This window comes from Hemicordylus capensis, chromosome 4 (genome assembly GCF_027244095.1).
Source record: "Hemicordylus capensis ecotype Gifberg chromosome 4, rHemCap1.1.pri, whole genome shotgun sequence".
In the NCBI taxonomy this organism is placed as follows: Eukaryota; Metazoa; Chordata; class Lepidosauria; order Squamata; family Cordylidae; genus Hemicordylus; species Hemicordylus capensis.
Genome location: NC_069660.1, coordinates 11,374,729 through 11,396,889, shown reverse-complemented (window position 1 = coordinate 11,396,889; position 22,161 = coordinate 11,374,729). Strand labels below are relative to the sequence as shown.

Sequence of the window (22,161 nt, the reverse complement as noted above, 5' to 3'; positions counted from 1 at the left end):
GGACCGCTGCCGGTCTGCGGAGGCTTGAGTGCCGGTCCACGACTAGGAAGGCAGGGCTCCCCGAAGAATAGGCTTGTTTTTCAATCCCCAGTAAAAGCTTGCACTAAACATGCTGCCATCCCGGTCGGGTCCGGGTTGCCATCGCCCCCCTTACTCAACATTGTTGAGTAACACAGTTTCCGAGGCTCCTGGAACGTCAGTGGCCAATAGGGGTGGAGCAGGGGCGGGGCTTGTGCTGAGGCGGGAAGATGGCCCAGTGAGTGAGTGGAGGAATCGGGTGGTTGCTGGTCGCTTGAAGGTGCTCTGTGTGAGATCTTTGATGAGGTGAGCTGCTTAAACTTACTGGCTTAAAACTAAGTGAGGTGCCGAGGCGGGAAGATGGCGGTTGTTGGTGCAGTCCGTGTTTGCTTCGACCAACTGCGGTCCGGCACTGGGTGGGGGGGTATATTTAAGAGGGCGGGAGGGTTTACTTACCCCTCCCGCCACTTTCCTGCTCTGGTGCCCGTAATTCGTAGTGTAATTGGGGCGGCAGGATATCTCCCTGCCGCCCCTTCCCCACTGCTCCTCGTGGGCTTTAATTTAAGAGGCTACATGTTTACTTAACCTTTTCCAATTCTTTTCATCGTGTGTGCATCATCACTTATCGGGGGGAAATCCCAGGTGCCCGATATTGTCGTGCGTGCGCGGAATCTTAAGACTTTCCCCTTCTTTCTCTGCAAAGGTGTTTGCTTGTTTTGCTGGGAAGGGAAGGTTGCACTGAAGAGGCGATTGCACATGCAAGGGCTGGCTCGCTGTGGCGGCCCCAAGCCAGAGGAAGCGCGAAGGGGGCGGGACTCAGCAGAAATGTCCACTCCCGTCCCTGCTGCTGTAGTAGCTGCGGCTGAGGCGGGGCTGGAGAGCGGGGGAAGGCGGGATGGATGGCTATTGCTAAGAGACGAGGAGGGGAGCCGGACTTGTTTGCCTTTAATACGGAGACTTTGAGGCTTAAGAAAAGGCAGGGAAAGGTGCTCCCCTCTCCTCCTGGCAGAAGAGCTCAGGGAGGTGGTGTGTGGCAGGAACCTGCATTTTGTCCAGCTTGCAAAGGGAGAGAAAGGGTGCCTTTTAAGAAGCGGCGCCTGATGCGAGCAAAGGGGTGGCACTGCCGGGTGCGCGCAGCTGCCGGCTCGCTTTTATACAGCGCCACACACGCCCGCCGCCTCCCCTCTCTCCTCCTCCAGGGACCTTCTTAAAAGGCACCCTTTCTCTCCCTTTGCAAGCTGGACAAAATTCTCTCCCTTTGCAAGCTGGACGGGAGTGGACATTTCTGCTGAGTCCCGCCCCCTTCGCGCTTCCTCTGGCTTGGGGCCGCCACAGCGAGCCAGCCCTTGCATGTGCAATCGCCTCTTCAGTGTAACCTTCCTGTCCAGGGGCGTAGCAAGGTTGGAGTGGGCCCAGAGACAAGATTTTAAAATGGGGCCCCCCCACTCAAAGTCCAGGGCCTCCGCACACCCCAGGCCCCCAAGGATTTAAGTCTGATATTCCAAAATAAGTATGCTGCCTGCAAATACATTTCACTGAATACACACACACACGTCACAATATATAGTGCGATACATTGAGTACTATACATTTGTATTACTTTTAATGCCTAGAACACACTAGAAAGATGAATTATTAAAATGGGCCCCTCGCTGCAGATTAGCCAAGGAGACTTTCAACCATGCAGGGTGAGCCTATGTTTGTTTTCTCAGAATTCTGAACAAATTCAGTCAAGTTTGATTCCGGGAGGTTTTTCACAGGAGGCTTTTAAAGCCCTTTAACACACATCTCCTCTGGAATGGAGGTGCTGCATTCACATGTTGGCCAGATTTATCCTGAAGTCCCTGCAGGTTATTGGGGAGCAGTTCACACACAAGAAAAATAAAATAAAATAAAAGCAGAAGACATGCTTCACAGTTCTCACTCAGACCTTCTGGGTTGCAAAACAACTTGAACATAAGTGCATTTATAAATGAATGAATAAAATAAATATAATACTGTTTCTTCCAGAAGTTTTTGTAATTTTCTGCCATGAAACAAGCCACTTATAGGACTTTTTAGATAGTTTTTTTTAAGTCAGCAAATTTTCCAAGCTGTTTCAAAATAAATATTCAGAGACTTCTCGGTCCCTCCTCCCCCACCCCCATATCAAAGCCCTATGGCAAGCAGATCCCTATATATCCGGGTGGGGGTGGGGGGTGGGGAAGGTAACCACAAAAAGGAGTTCACACTCTACCTGGCAGCAGGGGGTCTTCTGCTGCAGAGAACAGTGGAGGCCTCTCTGGCTGCCTCCTCCTTCCTGGCTGGCTTGGGCCCTACTGGAGTTCAGGCTTCACAGAGGCCTACACCAGACCTCCGTGGAAGCCCCGCCCACCCGCCGATCAGCTGAGAGGCGGGAGAAAAGCAGCTCTTTGCAGCTTGTCTGCCGCCTGGATTGCCGGCCAGGAGAACAAGCTGGAGAGACGGCGAACAGGGCAAGGGGCTGAGGGGCCTTGGGGCTGGGCAGGGGGCAATGGGAAGTCACGTGAGGTGCCTCTGGGGGGCCCCTCCAGGCAGTGGGGCCCCCAGACAACTGTCTCCCCTTGCCTGATCGTTGTTACGCACCTGTTCCTGTCCCAGCAAAACAAGCAAACACCTTTACAGAGAAAGAAGGGGAAAGTCTTAAGATTCCGCGCACGCACGACAATATCGGGCGCCTGGGATTTCCCCCCGATAAGTGATGATGCACACACGATGAAAAGAATCGGAAAAGGTTAAGTAAACATGTAGCATGTAAACATGTAGTTTTAAAATTTTAATGTTCACATTAACTTAATTTCTTGTGTGCATTTTGATGAGTATGTAAATAGTATGTAAATAAAATACAGTTTATTGTTTAACAAATTTTATTTTATGATATTATTTTAATTGCAATGTTAGATGTCGTATCTGTTAGATATATAACATAAAATTAAACTTGAAACCCCTTTACTAACTGCTGGTCCGGGAAACTGCACACAAAGAATGTAGCGGTCCTTGACACTCTGCAAAAATGATTTAGCGGTCCTTGAGTCCAAAAAGGTTGAGAAACACTGCTGTACACCATTATGCTGTATGAGTGTTCAGATGGCGGTACACTCGTACATGTCTTTGTGTGAACGATTGTATATTTATATACCACTTTTTGACAAAGTTTACAAAGCGGTTTACAATAGAAAAGTAAATTAATTAATAAATGAGCCCCTGTCTCAAAAGTAGGGATGTGCGAAACGTTTCGGGTACAGAATGATCTGTACCCGAAACAGCCAATTTCGGGTGATTCGGATCCGAGCCGAATCACCCTTCTGGCCATCCGAAATTTTTCATAGCCAAACCGAATCACCTCCATTTCAGCTCCGAATATTCGTATTTTCGGATTTTGACGTCTATTTGAATTTCCCGCCTTTTTGCCTCCCATTGACTTCAATGCAAAAAGGTCTGAAATTCTTCTACTCGAATTTCGGGTCCCAGGGGCAAAATAGTGGGGTGGGGTGGTAGTGCCTAATGGGTGGAGGATGTCACCCCAATTGCAGAGGGATTGGGCAAAGGGCTGATTTTTGGTGAATTTTTGAAGTTTTAGTGTCTTTGGGGCAGATTGGGGGCATAACGTGGGATCTGGGCCAAAAGAGTGGGGTGGGGTGGTAGTGCCTAATGGGTGGAGGCTACCACCCCAATTGCAGAGTGATTGGGCAAAGGGCTGATTTTTGGTGAATTTTTGAACTTTACGCGTCTTTAAGGTTTTCCCCCATTAGGTATATTGGAGGGTGTATCGCTTCACGTTGGGGGGAAAGGGGTGTCCTAGAGCGGTGTGGGGTTGGTGGTAGTGCCGGGGCAAGGAAGCTATCTGAATTTTTTCAAAGGATTTGTGCAGAGGGCTGATTTTTGGTTAATTGTTGAAGTTTACGCATCTTTAAGGTTTTTCCTCATAAGGTATAATAATGGAGCTTTCAGCAGCCTCATAAGTGCACTTGCGGGGTGCTGGGGTAGCCCAGAGCGAGTGGTGGTGTAGTGCACATAGGGTGCCAACCACCCTCATGGGTTTCTAACCCATGTGGTACTTGGTTCTGTTGTTTCTGAGGTGTTCTGAGTGTGGATTCTATGATAGCAAATAAGAGTGGATTCATGGTGTCTCATTGAAAATCTCATTTGCTATCATAGAATCCACACTCAGAATACCTCAGAAACAACAGAACCCTGTACGCCATGGTTAGAAACCCATGGGGGGTGGTTGGCACCCTATGTGCACTACACCACCACTCGCTCTGGGCCACCCCAGCACCCCCCAAGTGCACTTATGGGGCTGCTGAAAGCTCCATTCTATTATAACTTATGAGGAAAAACCTTAAAGACGCGTAAACTTCAACAATTCACCAAAAATCAGCCCTCTGCCCAAATCCTTTGAAAAAATTCAGGTAGCTTCCTTGCCCCCACCCAGCACTACCACCAACCCCACACCACTCTAGGCCACCCCTTCCCCCCGACGTGAAGCGATACACCCTCCATTATACCTAATGGGGGAAAACCTTAAAGACGCGTAAAGTTCAAAAATTCACCAAAAATCAGCCCTTTGCCCAATCCCTCTGAAATTTGGGTGGTAGCCTCCACCCATTAGGCACTACCATCCCACCCCACTATTTTGCCCCTGGGACCCATTTTTTTAATCTGAATCGATTCAGATTCTGATTTGGATTAATTTGGATCTGAATCGAATCAGGGGTGATTCGGATGGGCCATATTCGGATACAGAACAGAACAGGAGTGTTTCGGTTCGGATCCAAATCAAAACGTTGAAAATCCGAATTGCACACCCCTACTCAAAAGGCTCACAGTCTAAAAAAAGAAACACAAGGTAGACACCAGCAAAAGCCACTGGAGGGATGCTGTGCTGGGGTTGGATAGGGCCTGTTGCTCTCCCCCTGCTAAATATAAGAGAATCGTCACTTTGAAAGGAGCCTCTTTGCTCGGTTAGCAGGGGTCCTGTGTTCATTTTAAAAGTGAACCTGGATACAGGCCCCTCCAATGAATGGTACTTCTGTGCCTGTGTCCAACACCTATGAATGACTGTGCCTGAGTACAGATCTGTATCTGTGTACACTGTACACTCATTGTACAAGTGTTCAACATAATGTGTGAATAGGGCTTAGGAGTGGGGAGGCCCTGGTTCAAATCCCCACTTGGGTATTCAGATCATTGGGTGAATGTGGGTCAGAGTTGGATCCCAAATTTCTCCAAAAGTAAAATCTGAATGAGAATGTCAGGGTTCCTCCAAAAGTAAATTGATACCCGAAGAGGAATTTCATGGTTCCTTCTAAGGAGAAACTGAAATTTGAAGGTAATATTCACAGTGAGGATAATATGTGGAAGAACCACCATGAGTTCCTTGGAGGAAAGGCAGGATACAAACGAAATACATAAAACTAGCTGGGCCAGGCGCAGAGCATCTGCACCTCTAATTTCCCCTGCCTGCCCACCTTCCTGCTGCCACCAATTTCTTTCCCAGCTTGCCCGCCACCGCTTTCTTCCTCCGCCCTCCCAGCCACTGTTGTCGTTTTCTCCCCTGCCCAGCCACCACCGTTTTCCCCTGCCCACCCTCCCCCACCGCCTTTTTGTGCCCCCCCCTGCTGTTTTGTTTCCTGCCTCACCTCCGGCGCCACTACTTTCCTCTCTCCCTGCCGGCAGCTCGCTTGCAAACGCTCATAAGAGCTGCCACACATGGGATTAGCAATGGGTACACCTAAGAGAAATATGGATATGGATATGGATATGGATATGGATATGGATATGGATATGGATATGGATATAGATATAGATATAGATATAGATATAGATATAGATATAGATATAGATATAGATATAGATAAATGTGTTTAGGCAAAAGTCTTCATTATGTTCTTTGCACTTCTCCAGGTCAACATGCTAGCTCATGGTTATTTCTGGATTTCCTGCACAATTCTTGGAAGTTACATCATGGTACAGGTGTGTGGTCAAGGTAAGGAGAAATTTCATCCTTTTTCAAATCATATGCCAGGTGCTATCGTTTGGAATTGGACTGTTATTCCAATGGCAGGTCAATGTGATCAGAGGCGGATTTAGCCACAGAACTTGGGGATCAGGTCTGTGGCCTCCTTTGTCTGGGGGCGGGCCTCCAAATGACCGGAGGGCCTCCCCAGGTGCCACCAAGGTGCTGCCCCATGCCTGCCCTGCCGCTGCTCTGCACCTGCTGCTGTCCTGCTGATAGTTGCAACAGCGGCAGCAACCACAGCCTTGCCTGGGAGGGGAGGCTGAAGAGCAGGAGGAGGAGGAGGAGAAGGATGGGGAGAGAGACGGAGGAGGAGGAGGAGGAGGAGGAGGAGGAGGAGGATGGGGTGGCTGGTGGGGCTCTCAGGTGATGGCACAGTGTCAGCGGCTTCCTGCTCCGCAACCCGTCACTCCTGCATCGGGGAGAGCAGTGGCTATCAGGGCTGTCGGAGTGGCTCAGATTTGCAGGCTGAGCCCCTTGCCAAAGTGCATGCACTGCTGCAACCAGGGCGTGGTGTCCTGTTTGAAGGGTCACAAGCGCTGCTGCTGCTGCTGGCGGGACTGCCAGTGCGCCAACTGCCTGCTGGTGGTGGAGAGGCAGCCTGCCACTGCCACCACCACCAGGGGGAGGCCTTCTCTGCTCGCCAGCTCACCCCCCACCCCCTGCCAGTGAGGATGCCAAATATTGGCAGGGCAGTGGCATGTGCAGGGCAGCGGTGGGGCAGGCATGGAGAAGCAGCGCCGTGGCAGGGCTCTGGGGAAGCCTGCCTGATCATTTGGAGGGCCCCTCCCCGACAACAGGAATAGCAGTGGTGGCAGCAGTTAAAAAAAGGTCAATGTAATTAAAATTAAGCTGCCTTGTGGCTGTTGGGGGCCTCCAAAGCCATCAGGTCCAGGCTCCTTTTCCCCTAGGTGCGCCGCTGAATGTGATTGCGATGAAATCGATTTTGCGCCACCTCTCTCGCTCCCCGTGTGTCTCTCTCCCTCTCCCTCTCTCTCTCCCTCTCATTGCATGTTCCAGAGTTGCCTTGAAAATTAGTACATGGACGAGAGGGCTAAGCTGAAATGTGACTGACAATTAGAGCAAGAAAGACTTGTGTGAGAGCAGCCTAATAGAACTTCCTAACTAACTGCATCTTTACAGAGAGGAAGCAGCCATTTCTGATGCCCTCCCCTTCCTGAGGAAGTCCTCTGTGGCACCCAAAAATATGTCCCCAAGGGCTGCACAACCCTCAGGGACATATTTTCAGGTGGCACAGAGGGCTTCCTGGGGAAGGAGAAGGCAACAATAATTGCCTCTTCCCCACTGCTGTGATACAGTTAGTTGTGATGTTCTGTTAGGTTGCTCTCTCGCTGCACTGGTGCATCCTTTCTCTGTATGTCAACCATGGTTTTCTATATGGAGGGGTATTTAAATATATATATATATATATATATATATATATATATATATATATATATATATATATATATATATGGAAGAACATTTCAGGTGAGCCCCAACTTGCAGTCTAGGGTGGCACAGGCCAGATAAAGATTTCTTACTTCAGTGAGTTAATCTATTTAGATTCAGTGAGTTAATCTATTTAGATTCAGTGATGTAAATCTTTGGAAGGAAAATAGATTTCATGAGAGTAGAATATATGAAGTAAGGGTGAAACAGGACATTAAATATATTTAGTTAGGGGCTCATTTTCACTTAAAAATCAGAATTGTGGCCCTGGATTGTGAGTAGTTTGGTCCTAAAACTTACCAGCCAACATCCAGACTAACACTGCACTGATGCTACAGGGATTACTGGTCTCCCCTTCCCTCTGGTGACTCCTCCAAATATGTCACTAATGGTTGTACAGCCCTCAGGGACATATTTTCAGGAGGCACAGTGGGCTTCAGAGGGAAGGGGAGATCTACAAAAATCACGCATCCCTTGCAGCAACAATGCAGCATTACTGCACACTTTGTTAGGCTGGGTATTGGCCACTGCTGACATAAGTTCACACACTCATTTGGTCCATGATATTTCATGTGATGTCTTGATTCAGTATGGTTTTATCCGAGCTTCCTCCAAGGAGCCCAGAGCAAGGAATATCATCCCCTTCCATTGTATCCTCACAAGCCAGACAAAATAAGTTGCTAGTCTTATGGTAAGAAGCATGAATTGTGCCCTTTGCTAAGCAGGCTCTGTCTTGATTTGCATTGGGATGGGAGACTACACATGTGAGCACTGTAAGATATTCCCCTTTGGGGTTGGGGCAACTCTGGAAAGAACACCTGTATGCCTGCATGGAGAAGGTTCCAGGTTCCTTCCCTGGCATCTCCGAGATAGGGCTGACAGAGACTCCTGCTTGTAATCTTGGAGAAGCCAGGCTGTGTAGACAATACTGAGCTAGATAGACCAATGGTCTGGCTTGGTATAAGGCAGCTTCCTAGGCTCCTAAGGGCATCCCAACAATTGCCCTTTCAAGGGTCTTGGTCCTCATTTGCATCCCAGATGTTATGTAATGTCGGACAATTTCCTAAGTTTCACATTCCGCAGCTGACATTTTTGTCTCTTCATGTTGGGGATCCCCGAGTGACAGCTGAGAGCTGGGGAAGGCGAGCCGAACACAGCCTCTTGTTTCATCAGGATATCAATTCTCTGTTTGTTCGGCTTGTCGTCCCCCAAAGTGCTCCGGCTTGCTGAGGCAGCGGGTCCTTCTGAAGTCTCCTCCAAGACTTTCCAAGAGAACGAGAGGCCCTGCAGTTCTGCTTCAGACTGGGCAGAATGTGAATCCTGACTTTGTTCTCCCCAGAAAATAATTTCCTACCGGAGGAGATCTCTGAAAGGTTACGGCACACAGATGCCAGCAGTTATGTCCTGTGATGCCCTGCTCTGTCCAGATTACCTCTTCCCAGGAACTTGGAGGTTTCATGGCAGAGCTATGAACACATGGCAACTTCTTGAGCTGGGACATTGTCAAAGACAATGTGGTGCTTTGGGTTAATCCATTCCTTGATCCAGGCCAGCTTTTGAATGGGGTTTTAGTTACTTATATTCAGGTCCCAGAGTAGAGGCGGGACTCACAAATGGCCAGCAGCAAGAGCACAGAAAAGTAATCTGCACTTGCCTCTCTGTACATAATAACTATTTCATTAAACTAATAATATTCCTGATTCCACTCCACTGCCTTGTCCTTGCAGACCACAAAGCTTTCCGTTGGATTCTGCAGACAGGAGTGGCCAGAGCTCCATGGTAGAGCACATAAGGTTCCAAAAGGTCCCAGTTTGAGTCTCTGCCATATTGAGTTCAAAAATCTCAGCACTGGGAAATACCTCTGCCAGGGACCTTGGAGAGCCAGTGACAGCCAGAGTAGGTAGTATTGAGCGAAACGATCTTCATTCATCCATTCAATTTTTACTAATGGACCCAGGCGCAGACCAACTGCGCCTCTAGTTGGGCCCAGCCATCCACTCCCATGCTGCCGCCTCACCCTGGGGGCCAGGGCCAGGGCCAAGGCCAGGCCGTCCTGCCGCCTCCCTCCCTCCACCTCGCCGTCCTCCTCTTCAGGGTGGTGGGGCTTTGCCCACCGCCTGTCCTCCTCCCACTGCCCATCCTCCTCTTGCCCTCCTCCTCAGGGCGGTGGGGCTTCGTCTGCCACCCCAACTGGCTCCTGGCGCGCGCTTCTCCCTCCCGCCCTTGCACATGTTGTCCCCTCTGGGCCCGCCGTTGGTCATGGCTGCAGTGGGGGCAGAGCTTGCCACATCCCCACGCATCCCCTCTAAAGGAATTAATTATATAGAAGATACTGTCAAGCTGACCAGTGTCCTCAGTGTGGTTTATAATAAAGAGAAGAAAAGAACACAGCATTAAAATCAACACTACAGCAGTGATGTCCCCAACAGCAACAGCCACTGGAGGGATGCTGTGCTGGGGCTGGATAGGGCCAGTTGCTCTCCCCCTGCCCAATAAAGAGAATCACTAAGAAAGAATGCCTCTTTGCTCAGTTAGCAGGGCTCTGAGCAAAAAGCAAAGATGACACATTAATTGCCTGAAGAATTAATGGGTCAAGAAGGCTTTAGGCTGATGCCTAAAAGCTACGCTGCGGAACTCGAACTGTTAGCTTGACCCTCAGATTTAGCTCAGGGTTACAACTATAACCAGGGAAGTTGTGACTCTCACCCAGTGATTCTGGCACATCCAGTCATAACTTGTACAGTCAAGGCTTAACAAGCGGGAACTCTTTCAGACCCATTTGCAACGTGGTTGCCGTGACTCTGTCATTCTGGTTATCATGGACAACTTTGATTGTGTTATTGTTGCTGTCAGTAATTTCCCTTGATCTTATCTATAGTGGCCGACATTCAGACTAGGACTGTGTGGGGGCAGCAGTGCTGAGTTTCAGATTACCTCTGTGTTGTCAGATGAGTGGGAGAAAGAGCCATTTCTGGTGGTCTCCCCTTCCCTCTCAAGCCAGTTGGACAAGCCAGGCATCGATCTCTCTTTCCTCCCTCACTTCCTTTGTTGATTCAGTAGTCTGCCTCCCTGCAATAAGTGTAAGATTGCTGGTGCAAGCAGGTGCCTGAGTTACAGGCTGCCAAGTGTGGTTACTTACACTTCCTTGGGTTTTGCATTTTCCCAACAGGTGGCCATGAGCTGCCAGCAAAAGTTGCATCCTCAGCAGAAGCCAGGATCTCTGGAATTGCTACATCTCCCCCACCCCCAACTTTTAATTTAAAGGAATATTCTGGAACGCATGACACTAGTTCTCTAGTTTCTTCACTATCTGATGCTTGTGACCTAAGTTCTCACTGAGGTGGTAAGCCTATATCTGGACTGCTGATGAGGATTCATGTAACAGAATGTTCCTCCGCACACAAAAAGCTCTCCGTATGGGAAACTAGATGTCCAGGAGAAATGGAGGTGCTTCATTTTCTTGTCTGAATTTCTTGCTGGATTTTGGAGTTCTGAATTATCCAGTCCTGTTTTCAATTTTAAAAAATAAATAAATAAAATTCAGTTCAGGGCTGCCTTTTCAGTGGCAAGTCCATGTTTCTGATAATGTGGTGTGGAGGGAAGAAAGAGGAATTTAAAGGTCTACTTTGGCACTTAAGAGTTTGCCTATGTGGAAGTACTAGTGCCATTGAAACTCATATCCTTCTATACTGTAACTTTTACAAAGATAAAGGGAACCCATTTTATTTCTCCTGGGCTCTGTCTATATCCTGGGAATTCTGATCTCTCTCTCCCTCTCTCCCCCTCTCCCCCCCCCCCTCTCTCTCTCACACACACACACACTGCTGATTCTACTACAAAAGTAACTGATAATATAGCTAAGTTTATTCTGGCAGTTATTGGAACAAGGTCAGAGATATTGGATGAGGCCAAGTAGTATTAAGCTTTAAATTTAATTCAATTTATTTTCTGGGACTTGTTGAACAATTTGATTGGATTCATGATCCTTAGTATGGGTTTGTTTTTCTTTTCTGTTGATGTTTAAGTATTGTCATGGTCAGTAGCCCAAAATAAATTTGATTTGATAATGTGTCGTTCCGGCACCCTGCGCCCCATTTACTTGGGACATTAGGCTGAAGGAGAAAAGGGCTGGACTAGAGTCTATAATGGTAGCAATCCTCTGGAGTTCTGGGTGAGTTCAGGAAGCTGGTTTCCACCCTATGCATTGGAGAGAGCATGCATGTGGGGCTTCAGTCCCAGGTGATCTCCTGGTCGGGCTGGGAAAGACTTTCTTGCCTGAACCCTGAAGAGCTGCTGCCAGTCAGAAGAGACAATACTGAGCTAGGTGGACCAATGATCTGACTCAGAATATCCATTTTCTGTTTTGTCATATTTTCTCTGATATATTGAATTACCTGAACCCGTACAGATGATCTGTGCGCTAGAACTTTGTTGCTCTCCTTACCCCCTGCCACAGCCCCTGCTTTATTGCTCAGTGTCAGCCAGCCACTCTCAACTGCCCCCTCCCTGCCACTTGCTCGCTCGCTCACTCACCCACCCACCCCTTCCTGCTGCTCACTTGCTCAATCCCTGCTCACCTGCCCACTCTCCACCGCTCACTCGCCCCCAACGTGCTCCTATTCCCTGTCTGCATATGGAATCCCCACTGCCCAATCACCAGAGTGCTTCTGTTCTGTTACCTCCAACTGATAAAGGACTGTGTGGGTGGGGCTTGCAATGTACGACTTAGTGAGCCGGGTCTCACGATCAGAGACCTAGTTTCTAAGGGTACATGCACATGAGTACATGTACAGACAGCCCGCACATGAGCAGACAGTCTGCTCTGGGCTGCTGGCTTCGTAATGGAGCTGGAAGGTGCTGGGGGGAGCGGGGGCGGACCGGCCCCCAGAAGCACCAACATGCCCTGGAGAGACACCTGGAGTCGGGAGGAGGCTTTTTGCCTCTCTTCCGGGGGTCTACTCATGAGTAGCTGTGGTGCAGAGCTGCACTGCGGCTACTCACGATTTTAAAAAATGGGTTTGCGGAGTGCTCGCTCTGCAAACCTGGTTTAAGAGGAGGGGTACTTAGGTGGGTTAACCGCTGGGAGGCAACTGGGCTCACCTGCGAGCCTGGTGGCTCCCATGATCAGCCAAAATCGGGCTAGGCTCCCCTACCCTGATTTCGGCTGATCGTGGGAATAGCCTCAGTGTTATATATAGATATAGTTATAGATTTCTATGTTACTGTATATCACCGAGGCCACTTAAAAAACTAACCAACCAGAAATGCAATCAACACATTGTAAAATAAACATCATAGAAGTAATTGTCATTTTAAAAACAACCAAGCGTGGATATATTATTAAGGCTGCGACATATGCAACTTTTTGAGAAAACTGCATAGGAAAAAACAACATGCCCCAATAGTCCATTCTGCAGGCGACTAGAGCCTGAATTTAAGAGAGATCTGTGCTGATCTATTTTCCTCCAGGGTCAAACCGGTTAAAACTGACAGTCCTATCTGAAGACAGGCTGCAAATGAAATGGAAAGAAACAGAAGGAAACACCAATGGATATAAAGTTCGTGTGAAGCCCATGGCAGGTACGTGCTGAGGAAGTGGTTCTCTTTGAAGGATAAGGACATAAGAACAGCCCTGCTGGATCAGGCTCAAGGCCTATCTAGTCTATCATCCTGTTTCCCACAGTGGCCCACCAGATGCCTCTGAGAAGCCCACAGGCAAGAGCTAAGGGCATGCCCTCTCTCCTGTTGCTGCTCTCCTACAACTGGTATTCAGAGGCATCATGCCTCTGAGGCTGGAGGTGGCCTGTAGCCATCTGTCTAGTAGCCACTGATAGACCTATCCTCCATGAAGTGGTCTAAACCCTTCTTAAAGCCACCCAGGAATAATAAACCACTATGCTCTCACCCAGGAGACCTTGAAGTGCTTCACATGATTGGTGTGAAGTGCCATTCAGGTTACTACAGGGAGAGTGGGCTTAGCTTGCTTTCCCCGCACATGGGCAGGGAGCTGACCCTGGGTGGCCAGATCGGCTGCCCACATGATTGCTGGCTCCATCATGGAACTGGCAGGGGTGGCATTCTGAGAGACCCCTGGGGCCAGCAGGCTTATTTTAGCCTCCCAGCGGGGGTCTCCTCGTGTGCTGGCAGCAAACCATCAATCAAATGTGGTTAGTGGAGTGCTCGCTCCACTTAAACCTTGTTTAAGGGGAGGGGTACTTTTGGTGGTTTGCTGCCAGGAGCTGCACAGCTCCTGTGGCAGCAGGTGATCAGGAGAAATCGGCCTAGGCTCCCTTCGCCTGATTTCTCCTGGTCGTGACAATAGCTTCCTTAAATTTCTGAACTGAAGATGCTGCCAGCCATTCAATGAAAAATTCCACTCGGCCTTTGCCGACTAATAACCCTTTTAGTGGCCTCTACAGATTATTGTACAAGCTATGTATTAGCCATCAGGCTCTCCTGGGTCTCCTTGGCAGTGGCTAAGTAGCTGGCAGTGGCTGCTTAAGGCAGAAGTTAGCTGGTGACACAATTTTGGAAGGAGTGAACTTTTGGGACTGCCCAGGGTCAGGCTGTTTTGTGATTATTTGCTGTTGGTTCTGAACTCTGTAAAATTATGTATTTGGATACCTCTGTTGTTTGGTTTTTAAATCTGGCTTATTGACTGTAATACATGAATACACACATACTGGGCTTATGTAAGTAGGTTGGAAGCCTACTCTGTGAAGAGCATACACAGCTGAGAAGGTGAGCAAGCTTTTCTAAACATCTAGCCTTTCCCCCTTCAATCAAACTAACAGGAAGAGGGGAGATTTTCAGGGGCTGTTTCTCTTTGAGGGGTAGGTCTTAGTCTCTCTCTGTGTGTACGTTATTTGCTAGGGTTAGAATTTCCCAGGGCTAACAGATTTGCTAGGGCTACCAAATGCCAGTGTTTACTTTGTCCTTGCCTGGAGGGGGCGGAGTCAGCTAGGGCTGGGAGAGGCCCCACATTCATTTGACTCACATCCTGTGTCTCAGTTGGAAGGCTACTCTACATAAGAATTGAAGGCCCAAGAGCATAGTGAACAGGGATAGCAAACAGGACGCAGGAGTTTTGCAGGTGTTCAGCGGGAAGTGTGCGGGGGAGCCTAGAACAAGCTCCTGTGGTCACAAGGAGCCTGGTGGAGAAGAGAACATAAGTACAAATCCCTCCCTCATATCCCTCATATTCTTGGGAAAGGCTGTTTGGACAGATAAACAGATGACCATTACAGCTGAGACCTATCCTTCTAATAAACTATCTAATAAACAGATAATAAACTACTTCTAATAAACTATCTCTAAATATTGTAAACAGCCAACAAAAATAGTATGAAGACAGAAAGTCAGCAGGGGAAGGGGCACTGTATTGCACAGAGTGCCACATATATGACTATTTGCCCCATGGGCAGAAGTCATGGGTATGTGCTCGGTGCAAGGAGCTCCTGGCCCTCAGGGAACAAATCCGTTCCCTTGAGACCAAGGTGGCGGATCTGGAGAAGCTCAGAGAGACAGAGAGGCATGTGGACAGGACCTTCAGGGATGTGATAGAGGCATCCCACTCCAGGGCTGGTAGCTCCTCTGTTGTCAGGGAGAATGAAGGTCTCAGGCAAGGAGGACATTGGTCTGAGGAAGAGGGAAATGCTCCTTTAGAAGGGACTCTTTCCGTGGATGATGAGCCCATATCCTCTCGCACAGGGGATAATTCCCAGGGGGGTGGGGGCCTCCTTGTAGTGGGTGATTCGATCATTAGAGGTATAGAGATATGGGTTTGTGACCCGCGTGTTGACTGCACGGTGACTTGCCTGCCTGGTCCGAAGGTTGCGGACATTATGCAGCGTCTAGACAGGCTCCTAGGCAGTGCTGGGGAAGAGACAGCTGTCATGGTGCACGTCGGCACCAACGATGTGGGGAAATGCAGTCGGGAGGTCCTGGAAGCCAAATTTAGGCTGATAGGTAGCATTTTGAAGTCCAGGACCCCCAAGGTAGCATTCTCAGAAATGCTACCTGTTCCACGTGCCGGTACAGTGAGACAGGCAGAGCTGAGGGGTTTCAATGCGTGGATGAGATGTTGATGCTGGGAGGAGGGGTTTAGCTTTGTTAGGCACTGGGACACATTTTGGGGCAAGCAAGGCCTGTACAAAAGGGACGGGCTGCACTTGAACCAAGATGGAACCAGACTGCTGGCGCTTAAAACCAAAAAGGTTGCAGAGCAGCTTTTAAAATGACACCTGGGGAATAGCCGATGGGAGCTGGGCAGTATCCCGTTTGGCAAAAGCCATCCTTTAAAGTGTGAGGCTGCAAAGAATTTAGATAAAACAGATGGGGGCAGAGCAGAACCACTTAAAGAGCAGACGGGAGCCTGTGCCAGCAGGTCAAAGAGTCAAAAGAATAGCATACATCAGGGGAGAGATTCAGTATATAGGTGCTTGTATGTCAATGCCAGAAGCCTCCGAGCCAAGATGGGTGAGCTGGAGTGCTTGGTTGCTAATGCAGAAATAGATATAGTGGGCATAACAGAAACATGGCAATTGTTTCTGGTGGGACACCGGTGGGACACTGTTATCCCTTGGTATAAACTCTATAGAAAGGACAGGGAGGGGTGCCTTGGAGGAGGGGTAGCACTGTATGTTAAAGAAGGGATAGAATCTAACAGGCTAGAAAACCTAGGTGGACTGGAGTCCTCCACAGAAACCCTGTGGGTGACAATACAAGGCCTGAAAGGGAACGTGCTACTGGGGACGTGCTATCGCCCTCCGCATCAAAATGCCGATAGTGACTGGGAGTTTCGGGAGGCGTCAAGGAGAGGTAGGGCAGTAAAAATGGGTGACTTCAATTACCCACACATAGACTGGGTAAATTCACAGTCAGGTCATGACAAAGAAGTCAGATTTCTAGATACGCTAAATGACTGTGCCCTAGAACAGTTGGTACTGGAACCAACCAGAGAGAAAGCAACCTTGGACCTAATTCTGAGTGGCACCCAGGACCTGGTGGGTGATGTCAGTGTCATCGACCCTTTAGGGAACAGTGACAATAGTTCCATCAAATTCAGCATACATGCGGGGAGAGAATCACTAAGGATGTCTAAATTGGACATTTTGAATTTCAGAAGAGGAAACTTCCCCAAAATGAGGAGTATGGTGAAAAGAAAACTGAAAGGGAAAATCAGGAGAGTCACTTCACTCAAGAGTGCATGGAGTTTACTCAAATCCACAATACTAGAAGCCCAGTTAGATTGTAGACCCAAAAGGAGGAAAAGTACCACTAAGTCCAGGAGGATGCCAGCATGGCTAATGGGTAACGTCAAGGAAGCCTTAAAAGGGAAAAAGACTTCCTTCCGAAACTGGAATGCCTGTCCAAATTAAGAGAACAGAAAGGAACACAAACTCTTGCAAACGAAATGCAAGGAGACAATAAGGGAGGCAAAAAGAGAGTTTGAGGAACATTTAGCCAAAAGTATCAAGGGGAATAACAAAAACTTCTTTAAGTACATCAGAAGCCGGAAACTTGCCAGGGGGGTGGTTGGACCATTAGACAATGAGAGAGTGAACAGGATTATTAAGGAGGATATGGAGGTTGCAGAGAAGCTAAATGAGTTCCTTGCGTCAGTCTTCACGGCAGAGGACACTGAGCATATTCCTCTTCCTGAACCAGGCTTTTTAGGGATGGAGGCTAGAGAGCTGAGTCAGATAGAAGAGACAAGAGATGATGTTCTAAACTGTCTGGAAAAACTGAAATCACCAGGGCCGGATGGCATCCATTCAAGAGTCCTCAAAGAACTCAAATGTGAAATTGCCGACCTCCTTGCTATAATTCTCAACTTATCCCTGAAATCAGGCTCTGTACCAGAGGACTGGAGAGTAGCAAATGTAACACTGATTTTCAAAAAGGGATCCAGGGATGATCCAGGAAATTACAGGCCGGTTAGCTTAATGTTCATTCCAGGCAAATTGATGGAAAGCATCCTCAAGGATAAAATTGTAAAGCACCTAGAAGAACAGGCCCTACTGGGAGTGAGCCAGCATGGCTTCCGCAAAGGTCAATCTTGCCTCGCCAACCTTTTGGAGTTCTTTGAGAGTGTCAACAAGTGTGTGGATAAAGGTGATCCAGTATACCTGGACTTCAAAAAAGCTTTCGACAAAGTTCCTCATCAAAGACTCCTGAGGAAACTTAGCAGTTATGGGATAAGGGGACAAGTACATGTGTGGCTTGCTAACTGGTTGAAAGACAGGAAACAGAGGGTAGGTATAAATGGAGAGTTATCACAATGGAGGGAAGTAAGAAGTGGGGTCCCCCCGGGATCCAAACAATTCCGGGCAGTGAAATCCAAAATGGATTGTGAGCAGCTCCAAAAGGATCTCTCCAAACTGGGGGAGTGGGCGACAAAGTGGCAAATGCGGTTCAATGTTAGCAAGTGTAAGGTAATGCACATTGGGACGAAAAACCCCAACTTCAAGTATATGCTGATCGGATCCAAGCTGTCATTGACTGACCAGGAGAAGGATCTTGGGGTTGTGGTGGACAGCTCGTTGAAAGTGTCGACTCAATGTGCAGCAGCTGTGAAAAAGGCCAATTCCATGCTAGGGATCATTAGGAAGGGGATTGAAAATAAAACGGCTAATATTATAATGCCCTTATACAAAGGTATGGTGCAACCACACTTGTAGTACTGTGTACAATTTTGGTCACCACATCTTAAATAGGACATTGTTGAACTGGAAAAGTTGCAGAAGAGGGCAACCAAGATGATCAGGGGCCTAGAGCACCTTTCTTATGAGACAAGACTACAACACCTGGGGCTTTTTAGTTTAGAAAAAAGACGACTGTGGGGAGACATGATTGAGGTCTATAAAATCATGCATGGTGTGGAAAAAGTGGAGAGATAGAAATTCTTTTGCCTCTCACACAACACTAGAACCAGGGGTCACGCCATGAAATTGATTACCAGTAGGTCTAGGACCAACAAAAGGAAGTACTTTTTCACACAACGCATGATCCACTTGTGGAACTCTCTGCCACTAGATGTGGTGACAGCCAACAACCTGGATGGCTTTAAGAGGAGTTTGGATAACTTCATGTAGGAGAGGTCTATCAATGGCTACCAGTCGGAGGGCTGTGGGCCACCTCCAGCCTCAAAGGCAGGATGCCTCTGAGTACCAGTTGCAAGGGAGTAATGGCAGGAGAGAGGGCATGCCCTCAACTCCTGCCTGCGGCTTCCAGCAGCATCTGGTGGGCCACTGTTCGAAACAGGATGTTGGACTAGGTGGGCCTTGGGCCTGGTCTAGCAGGGCTGTTCTTATGTTCTTACGTACACATCTAAAGTATTGTTATAGTCATGTTTATCCTGACCTTCCTTCAAGGGGCCCAAGATGGTGGACATGGTTCTCCTCTTTATCCTCACAACAATCCTGTGAGGTAAACAAGGTTGAGAGAGCGTTGCTGGTCCAAGGTCACCCACTAAACTGGGTCTTCCTAGTACAAGCCTAATTCTTTAGCCACTACAGTATATTGAAGTGTGTAGTGTGCACATGTTTTAATGAATTACTATTGCATTAATCTAGTACCATATTGATGATTTCTAAAGGGGCATGTGGATAGGCACAGAGCTTCTGCAAGCTCCCAAAAGTTTATTTGCCCCATATGCTTGAACTCTTACCTGTCCTTTTTGAGTAAAATGTGGAAAATATGCAAGCTTGGCATTCCAGAACATTAAGCTTAAAATAGGTTTCTAAAAATTGAAGATAAACCTGTCCTGGACATGTTGCAGGATTGGGGGTGATATGGCATTCCTGGTGGGTGAAGCAGATTTCTTGTGATGTGATTAACCTGCTTTTTTATCATTTTTAGATCATTTGGCTTTAAAAAATAAACTCCACAGATGCTTACAAGACAGCAAAAGGTGTTCCTAGTTTCAATTTGCTCATTCCTGTTGATGACCCTTGCTGTCCCTTGCCAATTTAAAGGTCATTTGAGTGATCTTGGGGGGCTCAAAACATTTTCAGAGATTTGACTGCTCATTTTTCTTGGTGGCTCTTGAAACATTACAGGATTTTTTGTTAAAAAAAAATAAAAATAGCTTTTGGGGGGGGGTATTTTTTCTTTTATTTTTAGGTCTTTTTGTGGTTGTGGCTCCCCTATCCTTCTGTTTCCCATAGACTTTAATGCCTCGCCAACTGCAAATTTGACAACGGCGAGGTTTTGCCAGAACGGAACCCTAGTGGTTGGCAAGGGATGGCAGTATCACAATCTATGTGTATTGAACATAACCTATGAAAAACTATGTGCAAACAGAACTGTACATGTATGCATTGTATGTGCTGTGACCCCTGGAAATATGTCCATGAAGTCTGTGTGAACCTCAGGGACATATTTTGGAGGTCACTGTTGGCTTAGAGGGAAGATAATTGCCCCTCCCCTGGAGTGCTCATGCTTTAGCTGTGCAAAAGCTTTCTTAGTCTGGATGTCGACCAACATTTGTTTTCATTTGCACCCATGCAGGGAAGATGTGACACAAATTCCAGTGGCTTGGAGCTACTAATGGTCATCGAAGACCATTTTTTCAGGAAGGATCCTATTGTCCACTATCAAGTGCTGGGTTAAGCAGAAACTTAGAGAAAGGGAGCCTTTTCGCATAATCGAGGTGCATCATAAATAATGCATGGAATAGAAAGAGTGGACAGAGATAAATTTTTCTCCCTCTCTCACAACACTAGAACCAGGGGTCATCCCTTATAACTGAAGGCCGGGAAATTTACAACTGACAAAAGGAAGTACTTTTTCACACAGTGCATAATTAATCTATGGAATTCTCTGCCACAGGATGTGGTGATGGCCACTAGCTTCGGTACCTTTAAAGGGGGTGTAAACAAATTCATGGAGGGCAGGTCTATCAATGGCTACTAGTTTGAGGGTTCTAGGCCACCTCCAGTTTCAGAGGCAAGATGCCTCTAAATACCAGTTGCAGGAGAGTAATGGTAGCAATAGCAATAGCAATAGCACTTACATTTATATACCGCTCTATAGCCGAAGATCTCTAAGCGGTTTACAATGATTTAGCATATTGCCCCCAACATTCTGGGTACTCATTTTACCGACCTCGGAAGGATGGAAGGCTGAGTCAACCTTGAGCCCCTGGTCAGGATCGAACTTGTAACCTTCTGGTTACAGGGCGGCAGTTTTACCACTGCGCCACCAGGGGCTCACTATTGCTATTGCTATTGCTAATGGTAGGAGAGAGGGCATATCCTCAGCTCTTCCTATGGGATTCTCAGACATCTGGTGGGTCACTGTGTGAAACAGGATGCTGGACTACATAGGCCTTGGGCCTGATCCAGCAGAGCTGTTTTTATGTTTTTATGTTCTTTTCACTTGCACCCAGGCAGGGAGGATGTGATACACATTCCAGTGGTTTGGAGCTACTAATGGTCATAAAAGGACCATTTCCCCACGGGAAGGATCCTATTGTCCACTATCAAGTGTCTGGTTAAGCTAGAGAGAGCCTTTTTGCATAATCAAGGAGCATCACAACAGCAGCATCCAGACCTTGGGTTTCATGTGAACTTTCCTGTTGCCTCGATTGTTTCTCTCTTCTCCCTTTGACAGGCGATTCTGAACAGGAGGTCATGCTGAAAACCAAGACAGCAAAAGCGACAGTGGGGGGCCTGAGTCCCACGAAGGAGTATACCCTGCAGATCTACATCCTCAATGGTTCTCAAGAGGCCCTCTTTGTCAAGAGGAAATTTGTGAGTAAGTGTGGCTTTTGTTTTCTTGATCTCGGCATAGTGGGTGGGGGAGAGGGTGTTGCCAAGGCTACGTCCATAGAACGCAGACTTCATTGGATCATGGACAGGTCGAGGGCTCTAGCAAGGATGACTCTGCAGTGGAGTACAGAAGAATTTGGGGATGGGATATGGTGGCAAAGGAATAGGGCTGCTGCTGGAGAATTGGCCAACGAGGACAAGGCACTGTTGGGATCAATGGCCAACATCCTGACTAATGGCCAACATCCAGAGACTTGCATTTTGGGCTGTACACAAATGTGTTAAATAAATAAATAAAAATAAATAAATAATGGCTAAATTGTGCTAAGTCTGGAACATTAGCTCCAGTGTTGCACGAGCATTCTATACCAGCATTCTATATTAAAATTGCACTAGCATTCTGTATTGACCCAAACCTGTTGTGCAAAAGGCGCACCACCTGTGGCACACCTCATTGGTTTTAAGGGCACGTTTCTGCACAAAAGAGCACTTCTAAACATCCCCATGGTTGAGCACAGCGACATGATCTTTTTGCATAGCAGAACTTTGTTGTGCAGGTGCACCATTAGTCAAGATACCAGCCAGAGCCAATGGAATCCAGACACAAGTGATGGTCAGGAACCAGGACATCAGATAGCATCTCCCTGAGCCAAATGTGGCTAAAGTTGGCTGCAACTGCTGGAGGCTTAGTGGAAGCTGGGGGTGGTTTGATTTAATTTGGAAGCATCTTTCCCAGACCTCTTCTTGTTCCTATCTCCAAATCCAGGACCACCATTCATTGCCATTTATTCCATCTGTTCAGTGGTACATTCGCTTTAGCCCATTAGTATCCATTTCCAGGTGCTGCCCAAATGGATGTGCATCCCCATATGCTGGTGC

General features: G+C 47.8%; 1 protein-coding gene across 3 annotated transcripts in view; it reads left to right on the top strand.

The window, feature by feature from the left end:
• The first annotated feature begins 251 nt into the window (after positions 1–251).
• The window catches only part of COL20A1 (collagen type XX alpha 1 chain), a 172,357-nt gene continuing 150,447 nt past the window's right edge, over positions 252–22,161 (top strand). For all 3 annotated transcript variants that reach the window (XR_008320737.1, XM_053313548.1, XM_053313549.1), the window contains exons 1-4: positions 252–324; positions 5,944–6,025; positions 12,977–13,087; positions 21,125–21,268. Coding sequence is in view for 2 of the 3 variants with exons in the window: in XM_053313548.1 (XP_053169523.1) it covers positions 5,950–6,025; positions 12,977–13,087; positions 21,125–21,268 (331 nt within the window). In the remaining variant the exon portion in view is untranslated. The remainder of the gene's footprint in view (positions 325–5,943; positions 6,026–12,976; positions 13,088–21,124; positions 21,269–22,161) is intronic.